Genomic DNA, 22,063 nt, shown 5'->3' on the forward strand with positions numbered 1-22,063 from the left:
ATCAGCAATGTATAGGTGCGCCTGTTTCCCCATAGCCTCACCTTCAAAGTGTGTTATCTACCTTTTCACTGTTGCCAGTCAGTGGCTGAGAAATGGTACTATTTTATTTTATTTTGGCTGCACTGTGCGGCATGCAAGACCTTAGTTCCCTAACCGGGGCTCGAACCCATGCCCCCTGCAGTGGAAGCGTGGAGTCCTAACCACTGGACTGCCAGGGAAATTCCCTCAGTATACTTTAAATTTGCACCTCTTTTATCATTAGTGAGATTAAACATCTTTACAGAGGATTTTAGAGCCATTTAATATTTGTTTGTTTGAAAGTGAAGTGAATGTTCATGTCACTTTACCATTTTTCCATTGGGATTCTCAGTTTATTTTCCCTTGTTTTTTTTTTTTTTTTTTTTTTTTTGGGAAACACCAGGGAAGCCCCTACTTTCGTTTGATTTTTTAAAGTTTTTCATATATAAAGGATATTAGCCCTTTATCTCTGAGATATGTTAGAAATATTTTCTTTCAGTTTGTCATTTGATATTGTTTGCAGTGGTTTATTGCCACGTAAACATTTTTTTATAAAAAATTTATGTAAGATTTCAAATTAGCAACCTAAATGCACAACTGTAGGAACTCAAAAAAGACCAAACTAAAACCAAAGTTAGCAAAAGGAGGAAATAACAAGGATTTGAGTAGAAATAAGCAAAATAGAGAATAAAAAAAACAATTGAAAACAATCAACAAAAATAAGAGTTAATTTTTTGAAAAGATGAACAAAGTTGACAAAATTTTAGCTAGATTAAGAAAAGACAAATAAATAAAATCAGAAATGAAAGAGGAAATATTTCAACTGATGTCACAGAAATAAAAAAGATTATAAGACACTGAATAATTATGCACCATAAATTGGATAACCTAAAAGAAATGGACAAGTCCCTAGAAAACATATAACCTACCAAGATTAAATCATGAAGAAACAGAAGGTTGGAACAGACTGATTACTAATAAGGAGACTGACTCTGTAACCAAAAACCTTCCAAAAAAGAAAAGCCCAGTTCTCACTGGAGAATTCTACCAAACACTTTAAGAAGAATTAACACCAATTCTTCTCAAACTCTTCCAAAAACCTGAAGAGGAGGGAACATTTCCAAATTCATTTTATAAGGCCAGCCTTATCCTGATACCAAAGCCTGGCAAAGATACTACAAGAAAAGAAAACTACACACCAAAATCCCTGATTATTAATGCAAAATTCCTGAACAAAATACTAACAAACCAAATTCAACAGCACATTAAAAGGACCATACAGCATGACCATTAAAAAGACCATACATACCATACCTAAGCTGATTCAACAAATGTGAACAAATTCAACTCAATAACTGTAAAACTCTAATAGAACAAAGGTCAAAACTCATATGATCATCTCAACAGATGCAGAAAAAGCATCTGACAAAATTAACATCCTTTCATGATAAAAACATGCTACAAACCAGGAACAGAAGGAAATTAGCTCAAGATAATAATGATCATACATGAAAAACCCACAGTCAACATCATATTCAACAGTGAAAGCTGAAAGCTTTTCCTCCTAAGGAATAAGGCAAGGATGCCTACTCTCACACTCTTTCAACACAGTACTGGACATCATAGCCAGAACAATTAGGTAAGAAAAAGAAATAAAATGCATCCAAATTGGAAAAGAAGAAGTAAAACTGTTTCTGTTTGTGGAGGACATGATGTTATATGTAGGAAACCCTTGAGATCTCACATATAAAACTTTTAGAAAAAAAAAAAACTGTTAGAACTAATAAACAAATTCTGCAATTGCAGGATAGAAAATCAACATACAAGAATCAGTTGTATTTCTGAACACTAAAAACAAATCATCTGAAAAGTAAAAAAAAATCTTATTTACAATAGCATCAAAAAGAATAAAACACTTAGGAATAAACATAACCAAGGAGGTGAAAGATGTGTACGCTATAAAACGTTGATGAAAGAAATAAAAGGAGACAAAAATAAATGGAAAGACATCCTATGTTCATGGGTTAGAAGACTTAATATTGTTAAAATGTCCATATTACCCAAAGCAATCTAGAGATTTAATGTAATTTCTATCAAAATCCCAATGGCACTTTTTGAAGAATTAACAAAACAAAATTCCCAAATGCATATGGAATCTCAAAAGACTCCAAATAGCCAAAACAATCTTGAGAAAGAAAAACAAAGCTAAAGGCTTCACCCTTCCTGATTTCAAAACACATCACAAAGTTACAGTAACCAAGACCATGATATTGGCATCAAGATAGACATGTAGAACAATGGAACAGAACGGAGAGCCCAGAAATTATCTTGGCGTATATGGTCAAACGGTCTTCAACAAGGGTGTCAAGACTATACAACAGGGAAACGATAGTCTTGATAGAAACAAATGGTGCTGGAGAAACTGGAATATCCATATGTAAAAGAATGAAGTTGGACCCTTATCTTTCACCATATACAAAAATTAATCAAAATGAATTAAAGACCTAAACATAAGACCTGAAACTATAAAACCCCTAGAAGAAAACATAGGGGAAAAAACTTCATGACCTTGGAATGGGTAATAATTTGCTTGGACATCCAAGCAGAAAATAGAAATAGGACTACACCAAACTTTAAAACTTCTGCACAACAAAGGAAACAACAGAGTGAAAAGGCAACCTATTGAATCAGAGAACATATTTGCAAACCATATACTCGATAAGGAGTTAATAAGTAGAATATGTAAAGAACTCCTACAACTCAATAACAACAACAAAATCTCAAATAACCCAATTTTAAATGGGCAAGGGACTTGAACAGATATTTCTCCAAAGAAGACAAAGTGGCCACTTTTAAAAAAACCAAGAAAAACCAGAAAATCACAAATGTTGGCAGGGAGGTGAAGAAATTGGAACCTTTGTGCACTCTTGGTGCGACTGTAATGTTACAGTTGCTATGGAAAACGGTATGGAGGTTCCACAAAAAAATTAAAAATAGAACGACCCAAAACAATCCTACTTTTGGGGTATATATCCAAAAGAACTGAAAGCAGGGTCTTGAAGAGATATTTGCACAACCATGTTCATTGCAGCATATTCACAATAGCCAAGATGTGGAAGCAACCTAAATGTTCATGAGTGGATGAATGAATAAAGAAAATGTGGTATATACATACAATAGAATATTACTCAGCTTTAAAAAAGAAGAAAATCCTGTCATATGCTACAACACCGACATACTAAGTGAAATAAGCCAGTCACCCACACACACAAAACAAATATATACCACTTATAAGAAATATCTAAAGTACTCAAATTCATAGATGTAGGAAGTAGAATGGTGGTTGGTTGCAGGAGGGAGAAACAGAGTTGTTGATCAATGGGTATAAAGTTTCGGTCATGCTAGATGAAAAGGTTCTAAAGAGCTGTTGTACAACGATGTGCATATGGTTAACAATATAATGTACACTTAAAAATTTTAAGAGGGTAATGTTCCGTGTTTTTACCTCAGTAAAAAAATTTTTGTGTCGTATCACATCTCGATTTTGAGTCTCAGAAAGCCTTCCCATAGGCTTTCCATAAGCTTAGATTATTAAAAAATTGACTAATATTTTCTTTAGGTACTTATACGGTTTCTTTTTTACTTGTAGATCTCTGATCCATTTGAAGTTTTTGCTTGTATATGGTGTGAGGTATGGATTTACTTAATCTTTTTCCTGTTGTCCTAGCATTGTTTACTAAAAAGTACTTTTTCACCCAAGTGATTCACAATGCTATCTTTATCATATAATAAATCCCAGATGTACTTTGGTCTATTTCTGAACTTGTTATTCTATTCCAATGGTCTGTCTGCCAATTTGTATGCCATACCACACTGTTTTAATTATACAGCCTTTGGAGTATATTTTAATATCTTTTAGGTTTTCTTTCTCAGTGTTTCCTAGCTATCCTTACGTGTTTATTGTTCCAAATGAACTTCAAAAGTGTCTTTTCTAGCTCCATAAATAAATTTGATAGTGTTTTTATTGGAATTGGATTAAACTTATAAACTAATTTTTGGAGTCCTAACATTTTTGTGATGTTGAATCATCCTATCTAAGAACAAGGGATGCCTTTCCATTTATCATGTCTACTTTGTGTCATTCAGAGTGTTTTAAAGTTTCCTTTATAAAGATTTTACAGTCCTGAAGTTTATTCCTAAATACGTTTTATCTTCTTTATTGCTTTTGTAAATGAGGTTTGCTCTACCATTATATCTTTTGACCAGTTATTGTTTGCATATTATGAAGGCTACTGGTTTCTATACTAGTTTCAGATCTTGCTACTTGACTAAATTATTTCATTAATTCTGTCATCAATTCTCCTGGGTTTTTAAAATGAACTATCATACCAACTGCAAATACAGCTTCACTTCTTTTCTAATTCTTACACCTCTAATTGATTTCTCTTGTCTCTTTGTGTTGGTTAATACCTCTAGTAAATTTAAATGTTAGCATCCCTAGGATTAGAAAAACTCTTACAAATAAATAAGAAAAAAAAAAAAAAAAGAACCCAACTTAGAAAAAAAATAGGCGTAGGCAATGGACAGGTAGTTTACAGAGGCAGCACAAATGGAAAATAAACATATTCTAAAATGTCCAGTCTCGGGGCTTCCCTGGTGGCGCAGTGGTTGAGAGTTCGCCTGCCGATGCAGGGGACATGGGTTCATGCCCCGGTCCGGGAAGATCCCACATGCCGCGGAGCGGCGGGGCCCGTGAGCCATGGCCGCTGAGCCTGCGCGTCCGGAGCCTGTGCTCCACAACGGGAGAGGCCACAACAGTGAGAGGCCCGCGTATCGCAAATAAAATAAAATAAAATAAAATGTCCAGTCTCATTAGTAATAAAAGAAATAACACTTCTACCAACGAGGTGAGAGACTGTCCATTTCCCCACATCTGTGGACAATACTGGGTCATGTTTTGTCATCTTTCCCAAAAAGTTAAGTGGAAAATGTTATTTTACATTTTTTAAGTAGCTGCTCCTATCCTTGGCTTGTTGTTATGAAGTGGTTAAGACATGGTACATAAGTGGCACAGCTGGGCGTTAAGGACCAGGGGCAGAACAGACACCAAGTGCCCTTACCTGCTAGGACACTACTATAGACAGACAGACAGATAGATGAGGGACAGATTGAAAGGCAGATGTGTGGGCAGGTTGAGTCGCTTAAGTAGAGAAGTAGAGTTCAAGGAGTTACGTGTAAGCCAATTAGTAGTCATGCAATTTTTACCAATTTCTAAGGTACTGATCACTTTCACATCTTTAATTATGGCAGAGGCAGCAACTATTAACTTCTGGAACATTAGGATATCACATTAATTTTGGCACTACTCTATCTGCTGGTGGGGAGGAGCAGTGAAATTTTAATTTTGCATTTCACATTCCCCTGCCTTTACAAATTATGTTTCTTTAGCCTGGAATATCTATATAGCAAACAGTTATTCATTGTTCAAAATGGCTCGGACTTCACCACCTCCACGAAGCCTGCCGCTGACAGTGCCTGGTGCCCAGGGGCTCCTTCCCCTGTCACCCCCTCTTCTATGCTGCCTCTACCTTGTATAAAGGATTTCTGTGTTTAAGAAAGGAGTCCTGTGTTTCTCTAGCATCTAAATCGTGCTCAACTCATAGGAGGTCTATAATAAATGCTTGCTTAACTGAACTGAACTCAATTTATCTTCCTTGGTATGAGGAAGTGTATTACTAAAGAAATAAAATGGTCCTGGTGTGCCAGTGGCAGCCACCTTGGCAAATGTCACCATATCAGAGATCATATTTGCATAGAGAAAGAAAGTTCTCAAGGTGACAGAGGTAGTTATTGTTGCATTTAGCTCACAGAATTAAGTCAGAAAAATCCACACTTAGAGTAAAAATCACTAAGAACAACTGATGTAAGGCTTTAACTATTTTATCCAGGGATATCACCTTAATAACTATCTTTTACAAGCTTCCAGTTAGAAAATAAATAAGTCATGGGATGGAATGGTGACTATAGTTAATAATACTGTATTGTACATTTGAAAGTTGCTAAAAGAGAACGTCTTAAAAGTTGTCATCACAAGAAAAAGAAATTTTTGTAACTATGAAAGGCGACAGATGTTAATGAAACCTATTGTGGTGATCACTTCACAATACATACAAATATTAAGTCATTATGGTATACACCTGAAACTAATGTCTTGTTATATGTCAATTATACCTCGATTTAAAAAAAGAAAACAACCTTTGTTATTTTTTTGTTTAAAATTAATATACATAAATTTTGTTATATGCATTTTGCATTTTACCACAACAACAAAAATCCTGGAAAAAATTAATATACATATTGGGGAAAGACCTAAACACATATAATGCTGCAGTGAAAATTTTCCCTAGACCCATCACTTCCCAGAAATAATCCCACCTCAATAGTCTGGTATATATTTTTCCAGATTTCTGTATCTGTGTACATAATAATATATGTAATTATTAGTATTAATATTTACAAAATTTAGATCATATGCTACATAATGTCTTGTATTTATTACTCAAAAATGTATTTTGTACATCCCTCCATATCTGCTCAAATAAATCTAATAACCTCATTGTTTTTCCATGAGCCTTCACAGAAGTTTTAAACCAGCTTTCACAGAATTCCATTGTGTGGACCTACTATAACTTATTTAATCATTGTATTTATTATGAACAATACGATAACAAACATTTTCGTATATATATATATTTTTGTGTACATACGTAGGTGCAAATTCTTAGAAGGAGAATTTCTGGGTCAAAGTGTATGAATACTTAAAGTTTAAAAGGTAGTGCCAAACTGTTGTGCTGTTACTTTTAAGGCCACAGTACCAACGTACTTTTGTCTCTGAAATGAAATAATTTTATACTGCATTTATATTTATTATACTATTTTAGTGTCCCTGAGGTTTACTTAGTTGGATCAAGATTGTCATTTTACTGAATCTATGATGCCACCTTATATAAAAGATATCTTCCAGATTAAAAAAAAAAAAAAAAAAAAAGATATCCTGAGGGAATTCCCTGGCGGTCCAGTGGTTAGGACTCCGTGCTCTCACTGCTGAGAGCCCATGTTCAATCCCTGGTCAGGGAACTAAGATCCCACAACACACATGGCAGAGCCAAAAAAAAAAAAATGTTTAAAAGATATCCTGCTTTCAGGTATGCTAGAATGTGAAAAGTGTCCTTCTTATATTAGATGAAACTATGGTTCTGAGCTGTCTTGGAAAACCAACGAATAATCGCTTATACTGAGAAAAAGCACTTTCTCAACAGAAAGACGGCACATTAAATGCTCATACTTTTTAGTCAAAAGTACTGCTGCACGAGACATGAAACACGCGAGAGCAAACCTGCGAAAACTAGGGACTTGTTCACATTAGTCAAGCTTTAGAAGGCCCATGATATCTGGATCAGTAATAATTACAGAGCATGTTCTTCTCTGCCATAAGGATTCTTAGCATCGACCACAGAACAAATCAAACCACCCATTTATTTCCTAACATGAGAAGCCCTGGCCCATACACGTGTGTCAAAAGGAGATGTTCACAGTTCCTGTGTTAGCAAAGCCTCTTTATCGATAAGAACAGGCAGCTCTTGTCACTGGATTTGACTCATTCAGCAGTATACAATTCATCTTGATCTCCGATAGAGAAATCACTTCCGAAGTTCAGTCCCCAGACGCAGCTGACTTTGGATATCTCTGCCAGGAGCACCAGAAAGCTGGGTTTCATTTTCCAGCACGAATGTTTGAGCTGAATAAGGTGATACAACTGCTCCTTTAAAGCCCTTTTTTTGTTTTTGTTGTTTTGTTTGAGCTAACTGCTCAAAAGATTAACATTAAAGAAGTTGTCAGAGTGACCTTCCATCTCAGGCACTGACTGTGACTACACTTGTGACCATAACACATGTGTGTATCATGCTTTGATGGGCAGGTAAAGGAGGTACTAAATTAGTGTATTTGAAATGTCAGACCCTCTTGGCTAAGCACAAAGAACAGAATAAGGGCAGATAATCTAAACTCTGAATAAATAAAAGCTCTTTACACCATGTCTGAAACATGAAACACTAAGTCTATTTAGATTTGATTATGATTAGTTGAAATGTTGTAGATATTAATAAGCCTCCACCAAATAAGAGAGGATTTTCAAGTTACATTCACTGAAATCAATATTAAATCCTTTCTGTGTACCCATCACTTTAATCTGAATGCTTGTAATTTTTTCTAAACATACCCTCCATTCTTAAGCTATTTTTACATGTGACATGTAAACATAACCCTTCCTATGAATGGAGTGGCAAAGAGGCAAAGTTCCAGTCCCATAGATTTCTACAACTTATTTGCTCTACTTCTGCGGCTACCGTTGGTTTCTTCCTACTCACCGAAGCCAGGATTCTCGGCGTGTGCTCAGCTTGTTATTTAGTTGGGCACACCCTAACATGGAAAAATGTGATTTTTAGCCAAAATTCATGCTTGCAGGCCTCCGCTTTCATGTTCCCCTCTCATGACAGTATTGCAGAACTCTCATAACTTTCAATACCTTCAGCGTTTTAAAATCACCTCTGTTCCCTACTTTACCTACTCTCTGGCCTTCTCCTCACTACTACCCTAAAAAAAAAAGTCCTAGTGAGACAAATAACCGAGACCCAACTATTAAACCCTCTTCCATACCCCTGCACCTAACCACAGTCTGCTAACCAGTGTTTGATTCACAGACTATACTTTCTAATATTGGGGGTAAATCTGAAAGAATTAGTATAAAAGATAGTTGGGGCTTCCCTCGTGGCGCAGTGGTTAAGAATCCGCCTGCCAATGCAGGGAACACGGGTTCGATCTCTGGTCTGGGAAGATCCCACATGCCGTGGAGCAACTAAGCCTGTGCATCACAACTACTGAGCCCGTGCTCTAGAGCCCATAAGCCACAACTACCGAAGCCTGCATGCCTAGAGCCCGTGCTCCGCAAGAGAGAAGCCACCACAACGAGAAGCCCGCGCACTGCAACAAAGAGTAGCCCCCGCTCGCCACAACTAGAGAAAGCCTGCACGCAGCAACGAAGACCCTACGCAGCCATAAACAAACAAACAAACAAATAAATAAGGATATTAAAGAAAAAAGGCTAGTTGGGTTTTGGTAGGTGTACATCAAAGTTTTACACTATTGAATCAGCTGGCTAAAGCCTTTTTTCTCTATGTGATCAGCTTGGACATAGAGTATAGAGAATCCTCTTTGGGGTTCCTTACTAATCCTTTTGTTATCTGCTGTAAAACCAAAGAGAAAGTCAAAGTTAAAACAAAAAACAAAAATCTTCCCCGAAGGCCAGGGATGAGAGCTGTACAGGCTAGAGCCCTTCTGGACTGGTTAGAACCTGCTGCTCCTGCAGTACCTGAGCCCCAGCCTCTAAAAGCAACACCAGGTGCTGGGAAATCGGGCTGGGGTCTTGGTGACAAACAGGAGCTCCTGATATGTTTTTCCAAATCTAGCCTTACCTCCCTCTAATCCATTCCCTAACTAATACTACTTTTTTTCCTTCCTTTCTCCAAAATACTTATTTACCTCTTAGGTATGTTAGGCCCTGTGCAGCTGGCGCAAGTTTCTAGAACAGATTACAAATCTGTGTTACTGCTCTGCTGAAAATCTTTCAATGGTATTCAAGACTCCTCAAGTCTCTGATCATCCTTCTAGCCTCATCTCCCACCTCGTTCTGGGCCCTTGCTTTCTAAGTTTCAGTCATAATGAACTACTTTCAGGTTTACTATCTGATGCTATTTCCCTAACTCTGTCTGGCTGCCATGACATCGTTCAGATGTTTTATTCTCTGAGAAAGCCTCCTCTGATCACTCAACACCAGGTTTGGTACAAGGGGAAATTCTGTTGTGGCATGCAACCTCTATCTTTCTGACTGAACACTTCTCATTCCCTCCTTCCTTCCAGTGTGTGAAAATATATATCTAATAATATCAGCTCACAAAATAACCATCCTCTAAAGCCGTTTCTGAGAGGGTTGATATACACCCTGTTTTTCAATTCAAGAAAAGGATAAGGTAACCTTGACTGGTATAAGGGAGACAAAAATCTGGAGAAAGTAAAATAACATTCCAGTTAGTCTTCTGGCTTAATTCTGCTAGTTCTTAAAACAATAAACATGCTGCGGAGACTATCCTAGTGCAGTGGACAGCAGGTGGGCATGGGATGAGCTCACTAGGCCACACGTCCCCCTGAGGGTCTATGATTCATTTTTGCTCATCAGTGCTGGACATGGTGTGGCAGGACCATGCCCCCACTGCCAGCCACAGCACATCACCTTTTCCTTTCCCATGGGTTTTTCCTGGGTGAGAAGAAATAAAGTTTAAGAATTTACCAATCTGAAATTTCACTGTTGAGTTTTTGTTCCAGCTCCCTCAGTCAAGAGACTAATCAACAGCTCTGGCAAACACAGAAGGACATGTCTCTTCAAACAGAGCCTACTGAGTTCTCCCAGTACCATCCCATGAGACCCTATCCCTCTGCCTTCTTATTTATTCACAGTGCCTTTGTACTTGCCTGGCTCCTCTTCTGCCCTTGAGGGCAGAAATGTCTTATTTGGGGCTGTATCCCCAGCAAATAAGAGTTATCTACTACACCTGGCACGTAACAGGTACTAGTTAATATACACCTGTTGGCACTTCAAGGGAAAAAAATAAAACAAACATATATCTCAGGATATACAGTTCACACTACAGTTAGTAAAAACTGTTCCACTGGTAATTTTCAGTTCCCTCTCACCTGATCGGTATCGTTCATCCCTGGCTCCCCCAGATCGACTTCGGTGGTACTTAGAAGGAGCGGAAGTTTGAGCTGCAGATGGAGCAGGTGTCTGGTTTCTATGTTCTTTCTGTACTGCTGAATCAGTTTCTGAAACAGGAAGTTTGGAAGATGGTTATCAGATGACAATAATAGCTGATGTTTTCTGAGCACTTTACAGCATTTCCACAAACTTTGAGGTAGGTACTATTACCCCATCTCCAGTAAAGGGTCAGAGAGCTTTATTTAACATAAGTATGTCAAAAAGATACAAAGACATCCAGGCTAAAAAAACATCATCTTGGAGCTGTAACTGTCAACAGGCGATGGGAAATATAAGTAAACGAAAAGGCCATTCCAGAGACTCCAAGGACTGGTCAAGTGGGAGAATGGCAGGTGGGGTGGGGTGTACATGACCCCCTAATCCTGCATAGTTGTACAAAGAATAGCTTGCGGAGCTTTGGCCTCCCCATCATAAGTTACTCCAAGTAAACGTCATTAAAACAAAACTAGGGTGGTTATTGTGCAAACACACCTTCAAGTCACATCTTACTAGCCCCTCTTCCAACTGGAATCACCATTGAACTTATTCCTTTCTAGTCCCTGGCCTGTCCCTATATTCTGTCCTCCCAACATTTACTGTTTTACCAAGAATATGGGGCAGAGAAAATAAGCAGTAAAATAAGCAGAAGAGAAACACTTTAAGTTCTGACATTTTAGTGCCTTTTTTTCCAAATGGTGTTAGCTCCTAAGTCATATTTTTTTTTAAACTGTGGTAAGAATATTTAACATGACACATAATCTTTTAACAAACTGGTAAGTGTACAGTACAGCATTGTAAACTACAGGCATGATGTCGTACAGCAGATCTCCGGAACTTATTCATCCTGCGTAACTAAAACTTTTTACCCACTGAGTAGCAGCAACTCCCCATTTCCCCCACTCCCAAACCCCTGGCAACCACCATTCTGCTCTCTGCTTCTATGAGTTTGACTATTTTAGATTCCTCATGTGAGTGGAATCATATAGTATTTGTCCTTCTATGATTGGCTTAATTCACTCAGTATCATGTCCTCCAGGTTCATCCATGTTGTCGCATATTGCAGGAGTTTGCTTCTTCTTTTAAGGAGTATTTTAAGTTTCTTAAATATCATTTAGCTGTGCCCAGAAGGGTACCTCCACACGGCAAATTAAGTGCCCACTATAGGAAGATGTCACCTACCCAGCAAATGCATTGCTCCAGACCACAGCTAAGAATTGGCTTATGAAACCCAAAAAGAAAAAAGCAGACTGAAAGACAGTGGGGTCTGGGGAGTGCAAGCAACAGCCCCACAAACCTCAGCAAAGGCTGACGGAATCACAGTACTACAGGAACTGAGATGTTTAACGACAAAGTCATAGCAATTTTAAAAAACGGTTAGCATGCTAGAGAAACCAGGTGTAGGACCTCTAGTCCACAGTCCCAGCTGAGCCCAGCCTTCCATCTGCCTCTGCCAAAAACCAGACATGTCATTGAAGTCATCCTGGACCTTACAGACCAGGTGAAAAGTACTTAGTGACGGACCCCAGGTGACACCATGTGGAGCATAAGAATCACCCATCTGAGCCCTGCCCAAATTCCTGACCCACGAAGTCAGAAGATGTAATAAAAAAGGTTTCCTTTTTTAAGAAAAGATTATTTTTTTATATACTATTTTTGTGTTTTTTTGCAGTACGCGGGCCTCTCATTGCTGTGGCCTCTCCCGCCGTGGAGCACAGGCTCCGGACGCGCAAGCCCAGCGGCCATGGCCCACGGGCCCCAGCCGCTCCGCGGCATGCGGGATCTTCCTGGACCGGGGCACGAACCCACGTCCCCTGCATCGGCAGGTGGACTCTCAACCACTGCGCCACCAGGGAAGCCCTTATATACTGTTTTTAAGAAGGCAAGGAATAGTATATTTTGGGTGCTCTCTATTAAAGTGCTTTTATGGATCTAGAAATGTTTATTTTTGATGGTTCCTAGTAGCTGAGAGTTTTATTATAAAACATCTGAGCAGAACAATTTCAACACTGAGACTTTTAAGTGTAACGTCTGGGGTTATAAATGGAAGTTTTTAACCAACCTAAATCCTATTGATAATCCATTTCCCAGAAGACCTGTACTGATTCTTGATATATTCATACCTTGTTTCATTTGCTAAGTCTTATTTCTCTAGAACACGGGTCAACAAACTAATAGCCCACGTCTCTTCTTATAAACAGTTCTGTCAGAACACAGCCACATGCATCTGTTAGCCTATGGTTGCTTTCACTCCATAAAGGCAGAGTTGAGTAGTTGTGACAGAGACTGTATGGTCCTCTGATACCTTGATAGCTTCAAGATGGGGGAGGAGTAACACGTGGAGATCACCTTCCTCCCCACAAATACATAAAAAATACACCTACATGAGGAACAGCTCCTACAGAACACCTACTGAACGCTAGCAGAAGACCTCAGACTTCCCAAAATGCAAGAAACTCCCCACGTACCTGGGTAGGGCAAAAGAAAAAAAAAGAGACAAAAGAATAGGGATGGGACCTGCACCTCGGGGAGGGAGCTGTGAAGGAGTAAAAGTTTACACACACTAGGCAGCCCCTTCACTGGCGGAGACGGGGCGGGGGGGGTGGCAGGGCGAGCTTCAGAGCCACAGAGGAGAGTGCAGCAACAGGGGTGCAGAGGGCAAAGCGGAGAGATTCCTGCACGGAGGATCAGTGCCAACCAGCACTCACCAGGCCCGAGAGGCTTGTTTGCTCACCTGCCAGGGTGGGCGGGGGCTGGGGGCTGAGGCTTGGGCTTCGGTCGGATCCCAGGGAAAGGACTGGGGTTGGCTGCGTGAACACAGCTTGAGGGGGGCTAGAGTGCCACAGCTATCTGGGAGGGAGTCCGAGAAAAAGTCTGGACCTGCGTAAGAGGCAAGAGACCATGCTTTCGGGATGCGCGAGGAGAGGGGATTCAGAGCACCGCCTAAATGAGCTCCAGAGACGGGCGTGAGCCGCGGCTACCAGTGTGGACACCAGAGACGGGCATGAAACGCTAAGACTGCTGCTGCAGCCACCAAGAAGCCTGTGTGCAAGCACAGGTCACTATCCACACCTCCCCTCCTGGAGCCTGTGCAGCTGCCACTGCCAGAGTCCCATGATCCAGGGACAATTTCCCCAGGAGAACGCACAGCGCGCCTGACGTCACTCCGGCCTCTGCCAATGAAGGCTCGCCCCGCATCCGCACCCCTCCCTCCCCCCGGCCTGAGTGAGCCAGAGCCCCCGAGTCAGCTGCTCCTTTAACCCTGTCCTGTCTGAGCGAAGAACACACGCCCTCAGACAACCTACACGCAGAGGCGGGGCCAAATCCAAAGCTGAACCACAGGAGCTGTGCGAACAAAGAAGAGAAAGGGAAATCTCTCCCAGCAGCCTCAGGAGCAGCGGATTAAGTCTCCACAGTCAACCTGATGTACCCTGCATCTGTGGAATACCTGAATAGACAACGAATCATCCCAAAATTGAGGGGGTGGACTTTGGGAACAACTGTAGACTTGGGGTTTGCTTTCTGCATCTGTTTCTGGTTTCATGTTTATCTTAGTTTAGTACATAGAGCTTATTATCATTGATAGATTTATTTATTGATTTGGTTGCTCTCTTTTTTTTTTTTAATATATATATTTTTCCTTTTTCTCCTTTTGTGACTGTGTATGGGTATGCTTCTTTCTGTGATTTTGTCTCCATAGCTTAGCCTTTACCATTTGTCCTAGGGTTCTGTCTATCCGTTTTGTTTGTTTGTTTGTTTGTTTGTTTGTTTGTTTGTCTTTTACTATAGTTTTTAGCACTTGTTATCACTGGTGGATTTGTTTTTTTGTTTGGTTGCTCTCTTTTTTTTTTTTAATATATATATTTTTCCTTTTTCTCCTTTTGTGACTGTGTATGTGTATGCTTCTTTCTGTGATTTTGTCTCCATAGCTTAGCCTTTACCATTTGTCCTAGGGTTCTGTCTATCCGTTTTGTTTGTTTGTTTGTTTTTTACTATAGTTTTTAGCACTTGTTATCACTGGTGGATTTGTTTTTTTGTTTGGTTGCTCTCTTTCTTTTTTTGAATTACTTTTTTATTTTTAATAATATACTTTTTATTTTAATAACTTTATTTTATTCTTTCTTCCCTCCCTCCCTCGCCCCACTCCCTTCCTTCCTTCCTCCCTTCCTCCCTCCCTTTTCTTCTGAGTCGTGTGGATGCCAGGCTCTTGGTGCTCCAGCCAGGCGTCAGGGCTGTGCCTCTGAGGTGGGAGAGGCAAGTTCAGGACATTGGTCCACCAGAGATCTCCCAGCCCCATGCAATATCAAATGGTGAAAGCTCTCCCAGAGATCTCCATCTCAATGTTAAGACCCAGCTCCACTCAACGACCAGCAAGCTACACTGCTGGACACCCTATGCCAAACAACTAGCAAGACAGGAACACAACCCCACTCATTAGCAGAGAGGCTGCTAAAACCACAGTAAGTTCACAGACACCCCAAAACACACCACCGGACGTGGTCCTGCCTACCAGAAAGACAAGATCCAGCCTCATCCACCAGAACACAGGCACCAGTCCCCTCCACAAGGAAGCCTACACAACCCACTGAACCATCCTTACCCACGGGGAGCAGACACCACAAAAAAGAGAACTATGAACCTGCAGCCTGCAAAAAGGAGACCCCAAACACAGTAAGTTAAGCAAAATGAGAAGACAGAGAAATACGCGGCAGATGAAGGAGCAAAGTAAACACCCACCAGACCAAACAAATGAAGAGGAAATAGGCAGTCTACCTGAAAAAGAATTCAGAGTAATGATAGTAAAGATTATTCAAAATCTTGGAAATAGAATGGAGAAAATACAAGAAACGTTTAACAAGGACTTAGAAGAACTAAAGAGCAAACAAACAATGATGAACAACACAATAAATGGAATTAAAAATTCTCTAGAAGGATATCAATAGCAGAATAACTGAGGCAGAAGAACGGATAAGTGACCTGGAAGATAAAATAGTGGAAATAACTACTGCAGAGCAGAATAAAGAAAAAAGAATGAAAAGAATTGAGGACAGTCTCAGAGACCTCTGGGACAACATTAAATGTACCAACATTCGAATTATAGGTGTCCCAGAAGAAGAAGAGAAAAAAGAGGGACAGAGAAAATATTTGAAGAGATTATAGTTGAAAACACCCCTAATATGGGAAAGGAGACAGTCAATCAAGGCCAGGAAGCACAGAGAGTCCCATACAGGATAAATCCAAGGAGGAACACGCCAAGACACATATTAATCAAACTATCAATAATTAAATATAAAGAAAAAATATTAAAAGCAGCAAGGTAAAAGCAACAAACAACATACAAGGGAATCCTCATAAGGTTAACAGCTGATCTCTCAGCAGAAACTGCAATACAGAAGGAAGTAGCTGGACATATTGAGAGTGATGAAAGAAAAACCTACAACCAATTTACTTTACCCAGCAAGGATCTCATTCAGATTCAATGGAGAAATTAAAACCTTTACAAACAAGCAAAAGCTAAGAGAATTCAGCACCACCAAACCAGCTTTACAACAAATACTAAAGGAACTTCCCTAGGCAGGAAACACAAGAGAAGGAAAACACGTACAATAACAAACCCAAAACAATTAAGAAAATGGTAATAGGAACATACATATCGATAATTACCTTACATGTAAATGGATTAAATGCTCCCACTAAAAGACGCAAACTAGCTGAACGGGTACAAAAACAAGACCTGTATATATGCTGTCTCCAAGAGACCCACTTCAGACCTAGGGACACGTACAGACTGAAAGTGAGGGGATGGAAAAAGATATTCCATGCAAATGGAAATTAAAAGAAAGCTGGAGTAGCAATTCTCATATCACACGAAATAGACTTTAAAATAAAGAGTATTACAAGAGACAAAGAAGGACACTACATAATGATCAAGGGATCGATCCAAGAAGTAGATATAACAATTCTAAATATTTATGCACCCAACATAGGAGCACCTCAATACAAAAGGCAAATGCTAACAGCCATAAAAGGGGAAATCGACAGTAACACAATCATAGGAGGGGATTTTAACACCCCACTTTCACCAATGGACAAATCATTGAAAATGAAAATAAATAAGGAAACACAAGCTTTAAATGATACATTAAACAAGATGGACTTAATTGATATTTATAGGACATTCCATCCAAAAAAAACAGAATACACTTTCTTCTCAAGTGCTGACGGAACATTTTCCAGGATAGATCATATCTTAGGTCACAAATCAAGCGTTGGTAAATTTAAGAAAATGGAAATCATATAAAGTATCTTTTCTGACCAAAACGCTATGAGACTAGATATGAATTACAGGAAAAAATCTGTGAAAAATACAAACACATGGAGGCTAAACAATACGCTACTACATAACCAAGAGATCACTGAAGAAATCAAAGAGGAAATTAAAAAATACCTAGAAACAAATGACAATGAAAACACAACGACCCAAAACCTATGGGATGCAGCAAAAGCAGTTCTAAGAGGGATGTTTATAGCAATATAATACTACCTCAAGAAACAAGAAAAACCTCAAATAAACAACCTAACCTTACACCTGAAGCAATTAGAGAAAGAGGAACAAAAAAACCGCAAAGTTAGCAGAAGGAAGGAAATCATAAAGATCAGATCAGAAATAAATGAAAAAGAAATGAAGGAAACAACAGCTAAGATCAATAAAACTAAAACCTGATTCTTTCAGAAGATAAACAAAATTGATAAACCACTAGCCAGACCCATCAAGAAAAAAAGGGAGACAACTCAAGTCAATAGAATTAGAAATGAAAAAGGAGAAGTAACAACTGACACTGCATAAATACAAAGGATCATGAGAGATTACTACGAACAGTTACATGCCAATAAAATGGACAACCTGGAAGAACTGGACAAATTCTTAGAAAAGCACAACCTCCTGAGACTGAACCAGGAAGAAATAGAAAATATAAACAGACCAATCACAAGCACTGAAATTGACACTGTGATTAAAAATCTTCCAACAAACAAAAGTCCAGGACCAGAGGGATTCACAGGTGAATTCTATCAAACATTTAGAGGAGAGCTAACACCCATCCTTCCAAAACTCTTCCAAAATATAGCAGAGGGAGGAACACTCCCAAACTCATTCTATGAGGCCACCATCACCGCGATACCAAACCCAGACAAAGATGTCACAAATAAAGAAAACTACAGGCCAATAGCACTGACGAACACAGATACAAAAATCCTCAACAAAATACTAGCAAACAGAATCCAACAGCACATTCATACACCATGATCATGTGGGGTTTATCCCAGAAATGCAAGGATTCCTCAATATATGCAAATTAATCAATGTGATAAACCATATTAACAAATTGAAGGAGAAAAACCATATGATCATCTCAATAGACGCAGAAAAAGCTTTCGACAAAATTCAACACCCATTTATAATAGAAAATCTCCAGAAAGTAGGCACAGAGGGAACCTACCTCAATGTAATAAAGGCCTCATATGACAAAACCACAGCCAACATCGTTCTCAATGGTGAAAAACTGAAAGCATTTCCTCTAAGATGAGGAACAAGACAAGGTTGTCCACTCTCACCAGTATTATTCAACACAGTTTTGGAAGTTTTAGCCGCAGCAATCAGAGAAGAAAATGAAATAAAAGGAATCCAAATCGGAAAGGAAGAAGTAAAACTGTCACTGTTTGCAGATGACATGACACTATACATGGAGAATCCTAAAGATGCCACCAGAAAAATACTAGAGCTAATCAATGAATTTGGTAAAGTAGCAGGATACAAAATTAATGCACACAAATGTCTCACATTCCTATACACTAATGATGAAATATCTTAAAGAGAAATTAAGGGAACACTCCCATTTACCACTGCAACAAAAAGAATAAAATACCTAGGAATAAACCTACCCAAGGAGACAAAAGACCTGTATGCAGAAAACTAACTCTATTTTCAATAGCCAGGACATGGAAGCAACCTAAGTGTCCATCGACAAATGAATGGATAAAGAATATGTGGTACATATATACAATGCCATGTTACTCAGCTTCAAAAAGAAACGAAATTGAGTTATTTGTAGTGAGGTAGATGGACCTACAGACTGTCATACAGAGTGAAGTAAGTCAGAAAGAGAAAAATACCGTATGCTAACACATATATATGCAATCTAAAAAAAAAAGGTTCTGAAGAACCTAGGGGCAGGACATGAATAAAGACGCAGACGTAGAGAATGGAGTTGAGCACACCGGGAAGGGGAAGCTGGGACAAAGTGAGAGAGTGGCATGGACATATATACGCTACCAAATGTAAAATAGACAGCTAGTGGGAAGCAGCCACATAGCGCTGGGAGATCAGGTGGGTGCTTTGTGACCACCTAGAGGCGTGGGATAGGGAGGGTGGGAGGGAGACGCAAGAGAGAGCAGATATGGGGATATATGTTTACGTATAGCTGATTCACTTTGTTATACAGCAGAAACTAACACACCATTTTAGGGCTTCCCTGGTGGCGCAGTGGTTGAGAGTCCGCCTGCCAATGCAGGGGACACAGGTTCGTGCCCTGGTCTGGGAAGATCCCACATGCCGCGGAGCAGCTGGGCCTGTGAGCCATGGCCGCTGAGCCTGCGCGTCCGGAGCCTGTGCTCCGCAACGGGAGAGGCCACAACAGTGAGAGGCCCGCGTACCGCAAAAAAAAAAAACAACAACAACACACACACACACCATTATAAAGCAATTATACTCCAATAAAGATGTTAAAAAAATCATCATAATAAAAGCTAACATTTAAGTGTTTGCTTTGTGCGAGGCACTGTGAATTTTTGTCTTATTTATTCCTCACAACAACCCTACAAAGCCAGAACTATCACTCTCAACTTTTTATGGAAAAGAAAAGAGAGACATGGATTAGGGTTACAGAGCCAGGGGATGGCAGAGCCAGGATTCAAACCAGGTCTAACTCCACAGGTTCTCAACCTGAAAAGGTTATGAAAATTCTCCCAAGGCTCTTAAGAGGAAAGCAATCAGAATTAATAATTTAGTTTAGGAGCATCTAAATGCTTCAGGATTTACAATCAGGAGTTAATTTTTTAAAATCATCTCCCTTCATGTGAAAGATAATGCAGAAAGCCCCTCCAAATAAGGTTTTCAGCCATTCACTAGAGAAATTATTTAAAACCTATTTCAATTAACTTTAGAGAACAAAAAATAGAAAGGGGCTATTTTTATTTGTACGGTCAGATGATACATACAGGAAGGAAATCAGATTAGCACACATGAACTACTTTGTCTGTAAACATGCACAGAGTAAATGGTTTGACTTAAACAGATAAAGCACCCATTTTAAAACACTAGCTTTGTATTCCTTTTTGGAGGGTTATAGTGAATATAAAATTGAATTACCTGTCACTGATTTCTTTTTTTTTTTTTTTTCATTTTAACATCTTTATTGGAGTATAATTGCTTTACAATGGTATGTTAGTTTCAGCTTCACAACAAAATGAATCAGTTATACATATACATATGTTCCCATACCTCTTCCCACTTGCGTCTCCCTCCCTCCCACCCTCAAGTAAGCAGATTTGCTAGGATGAACCAAACTACCCTGCTAAGAAACATGGCACTTTCAAATTAGATAGTTAATAATCCAAAGGATAAAAAGAAGGAATATGGATTCTCATTTCACAACGGATGGAAACAAAAGTCTGATGTATTTTTTCTGATTCCTCCCTCACTGTGCTTTTATTTTGTATTTTGCAATGTAATTAATTAGGAAAAAGAAGATAATGTGGACTAAATAAAAAATTTTACCAAAAAATGATCGGGAGGTGATAGGGGAACTGGGAGTTGATAAATTTGAGGAAGAATTAGAAAGAACGAACATCTCCACTCAGGATTATCTAGAGGTTATCAAAGAACAAACCACAAGGAAATGTAACATAAATACAGACATCTGATGAGAATTGAGAGTCAGATGACACTTAGCCAAGAGATCTACTGAACTGGTACCAAAAAAAAAAAAGCCTCACAACACGCTATTCACCAAGCAACATTAGTATGATGCTCTGCAAAGTTTTTCTCGGTCCCCTCGGGTATTTAGTCATCCAAGCAGACCAGGTCTCTTTGGGTCTAAAATCATGACAGACATTTCAAGGTAGCTTGCCAGAAATGAAACCAAAAGGTCAACTTGCAGTTTCAGTAAGTGGCTGACAAGTTTGTTCAGTAAGCATTCCTCGGGTGCCCAAAGCACAATGCCACAAAAACATGGATTTCTGACAGAACAAGCTTGGTTCAAATGTTTAATATACTTGTTCAGGTTTAAGAGAGGTGACATAAAAGAAACAAAAAAAGAATAAAATGAATTCCTAGGAACTGAATCCTAGGAATATACTTTAAGTATAATAGGGAAGACTTCCCTGGTGGCATAGAGGCTAAGAATCCGCCTGCCAATGCAAGGGACATGGTTCGAGCCCTGGTCCGGGAAGATCCCACATGCCGCAGAGCAAAAGCCCGTGCGCCACAACTACTGAGCCTGCGCTCTACAGCCCGCGAGCCACAACAACTGAACCCGCGCGCCTCAACTACTGAAGCCCGCGCACCCTGGAGCCCGTGCCCTGCAACAAGGGACGCCACCACAATGAGAAGCATGCACACAGCAACGAAGAGTAGTCCCTGCTCGCTGCAACTAGAGAAAGCCTACATGCAGCAACGAAGACCCAAAGCAGCCAAAAATAAAGAGGGCGCTTCCCTGGTGGCGCAGTGATTAAGAACCCACCTGCCAATGCAGGGGACACAGGTTCGAGCCGTGGTCCAGGAAGATCCCACATGCCGCAGAGCAACTAAGCCCGTGTGCCACAACTACTGAGCCCGCACACCTAGAGCCCGTGCTCCGCAACAAGAGAAGCCACCTCAGTGAGAATCTCACACACTGCAATGAAGAGTAGCCCCCGCTCGTTGCAACTAGAGAAAGCCATGCACAGTAATGAAGAACCAAAGCAGCCAAAAATCAATCAATCAATCAATCAATATATAAATATTAGGAAGGAAGGGAGAAAGGAAGAAAGAAAGAATAACAGGGACGCTTAATGATGAAACTCTGTAGCTAATCTGTTTGATTGTTAATAATCACTCTCCAATTTATTATGAATTTTATTTTA

At 39.5% G+C, this 22,063-nt stretch overlaps 1 protein-coding gene across 3 annotated transcripts in view; it reads right to left on the bottom strand.

The window, feature by feature from the left end:
* The window catches only part of DIP2B (DIP2 acetate--CoA ligase B (putative)), a 235,873-nt gene that overhangs the window by 84,042 nt on the left and 129,768 nt on the right, over window positions 1–22,063 (bottom strand). For all 3 annotated transcript variants that reach the window (XM_024736531.1, XM_024736532.1, XM_024736530.1), the window contains exon 3: window positions 10,825–10,953. In XM_024736531.1, coding sequence (XP_024592299.1) covers window positions 10,825–10,953 — 129 coding nt within the window. The remainder of the gene's footprint in view (window positions 1–10,824; window positions 10,954–22,063) is intronic.

Source organism: Neophocaena asiaeorientalis, unplaced genomic scaffold (assembly GCF_003031525.2).
Source record: "Neophocaena asiaeorientalis asiaeorientalis breed wild unplaced genomic scaffold, Neophocaena_asiaeorientalis_V1.1 scaffold134, whole genome shotgun sequence".
Lineage (NCBI taxonomy): Eukaryota > Metazoa > Chordata > Mammalia > Artiodactyla > Phocoenidae > Neophocaena > Neophocaena asiaeorientalis.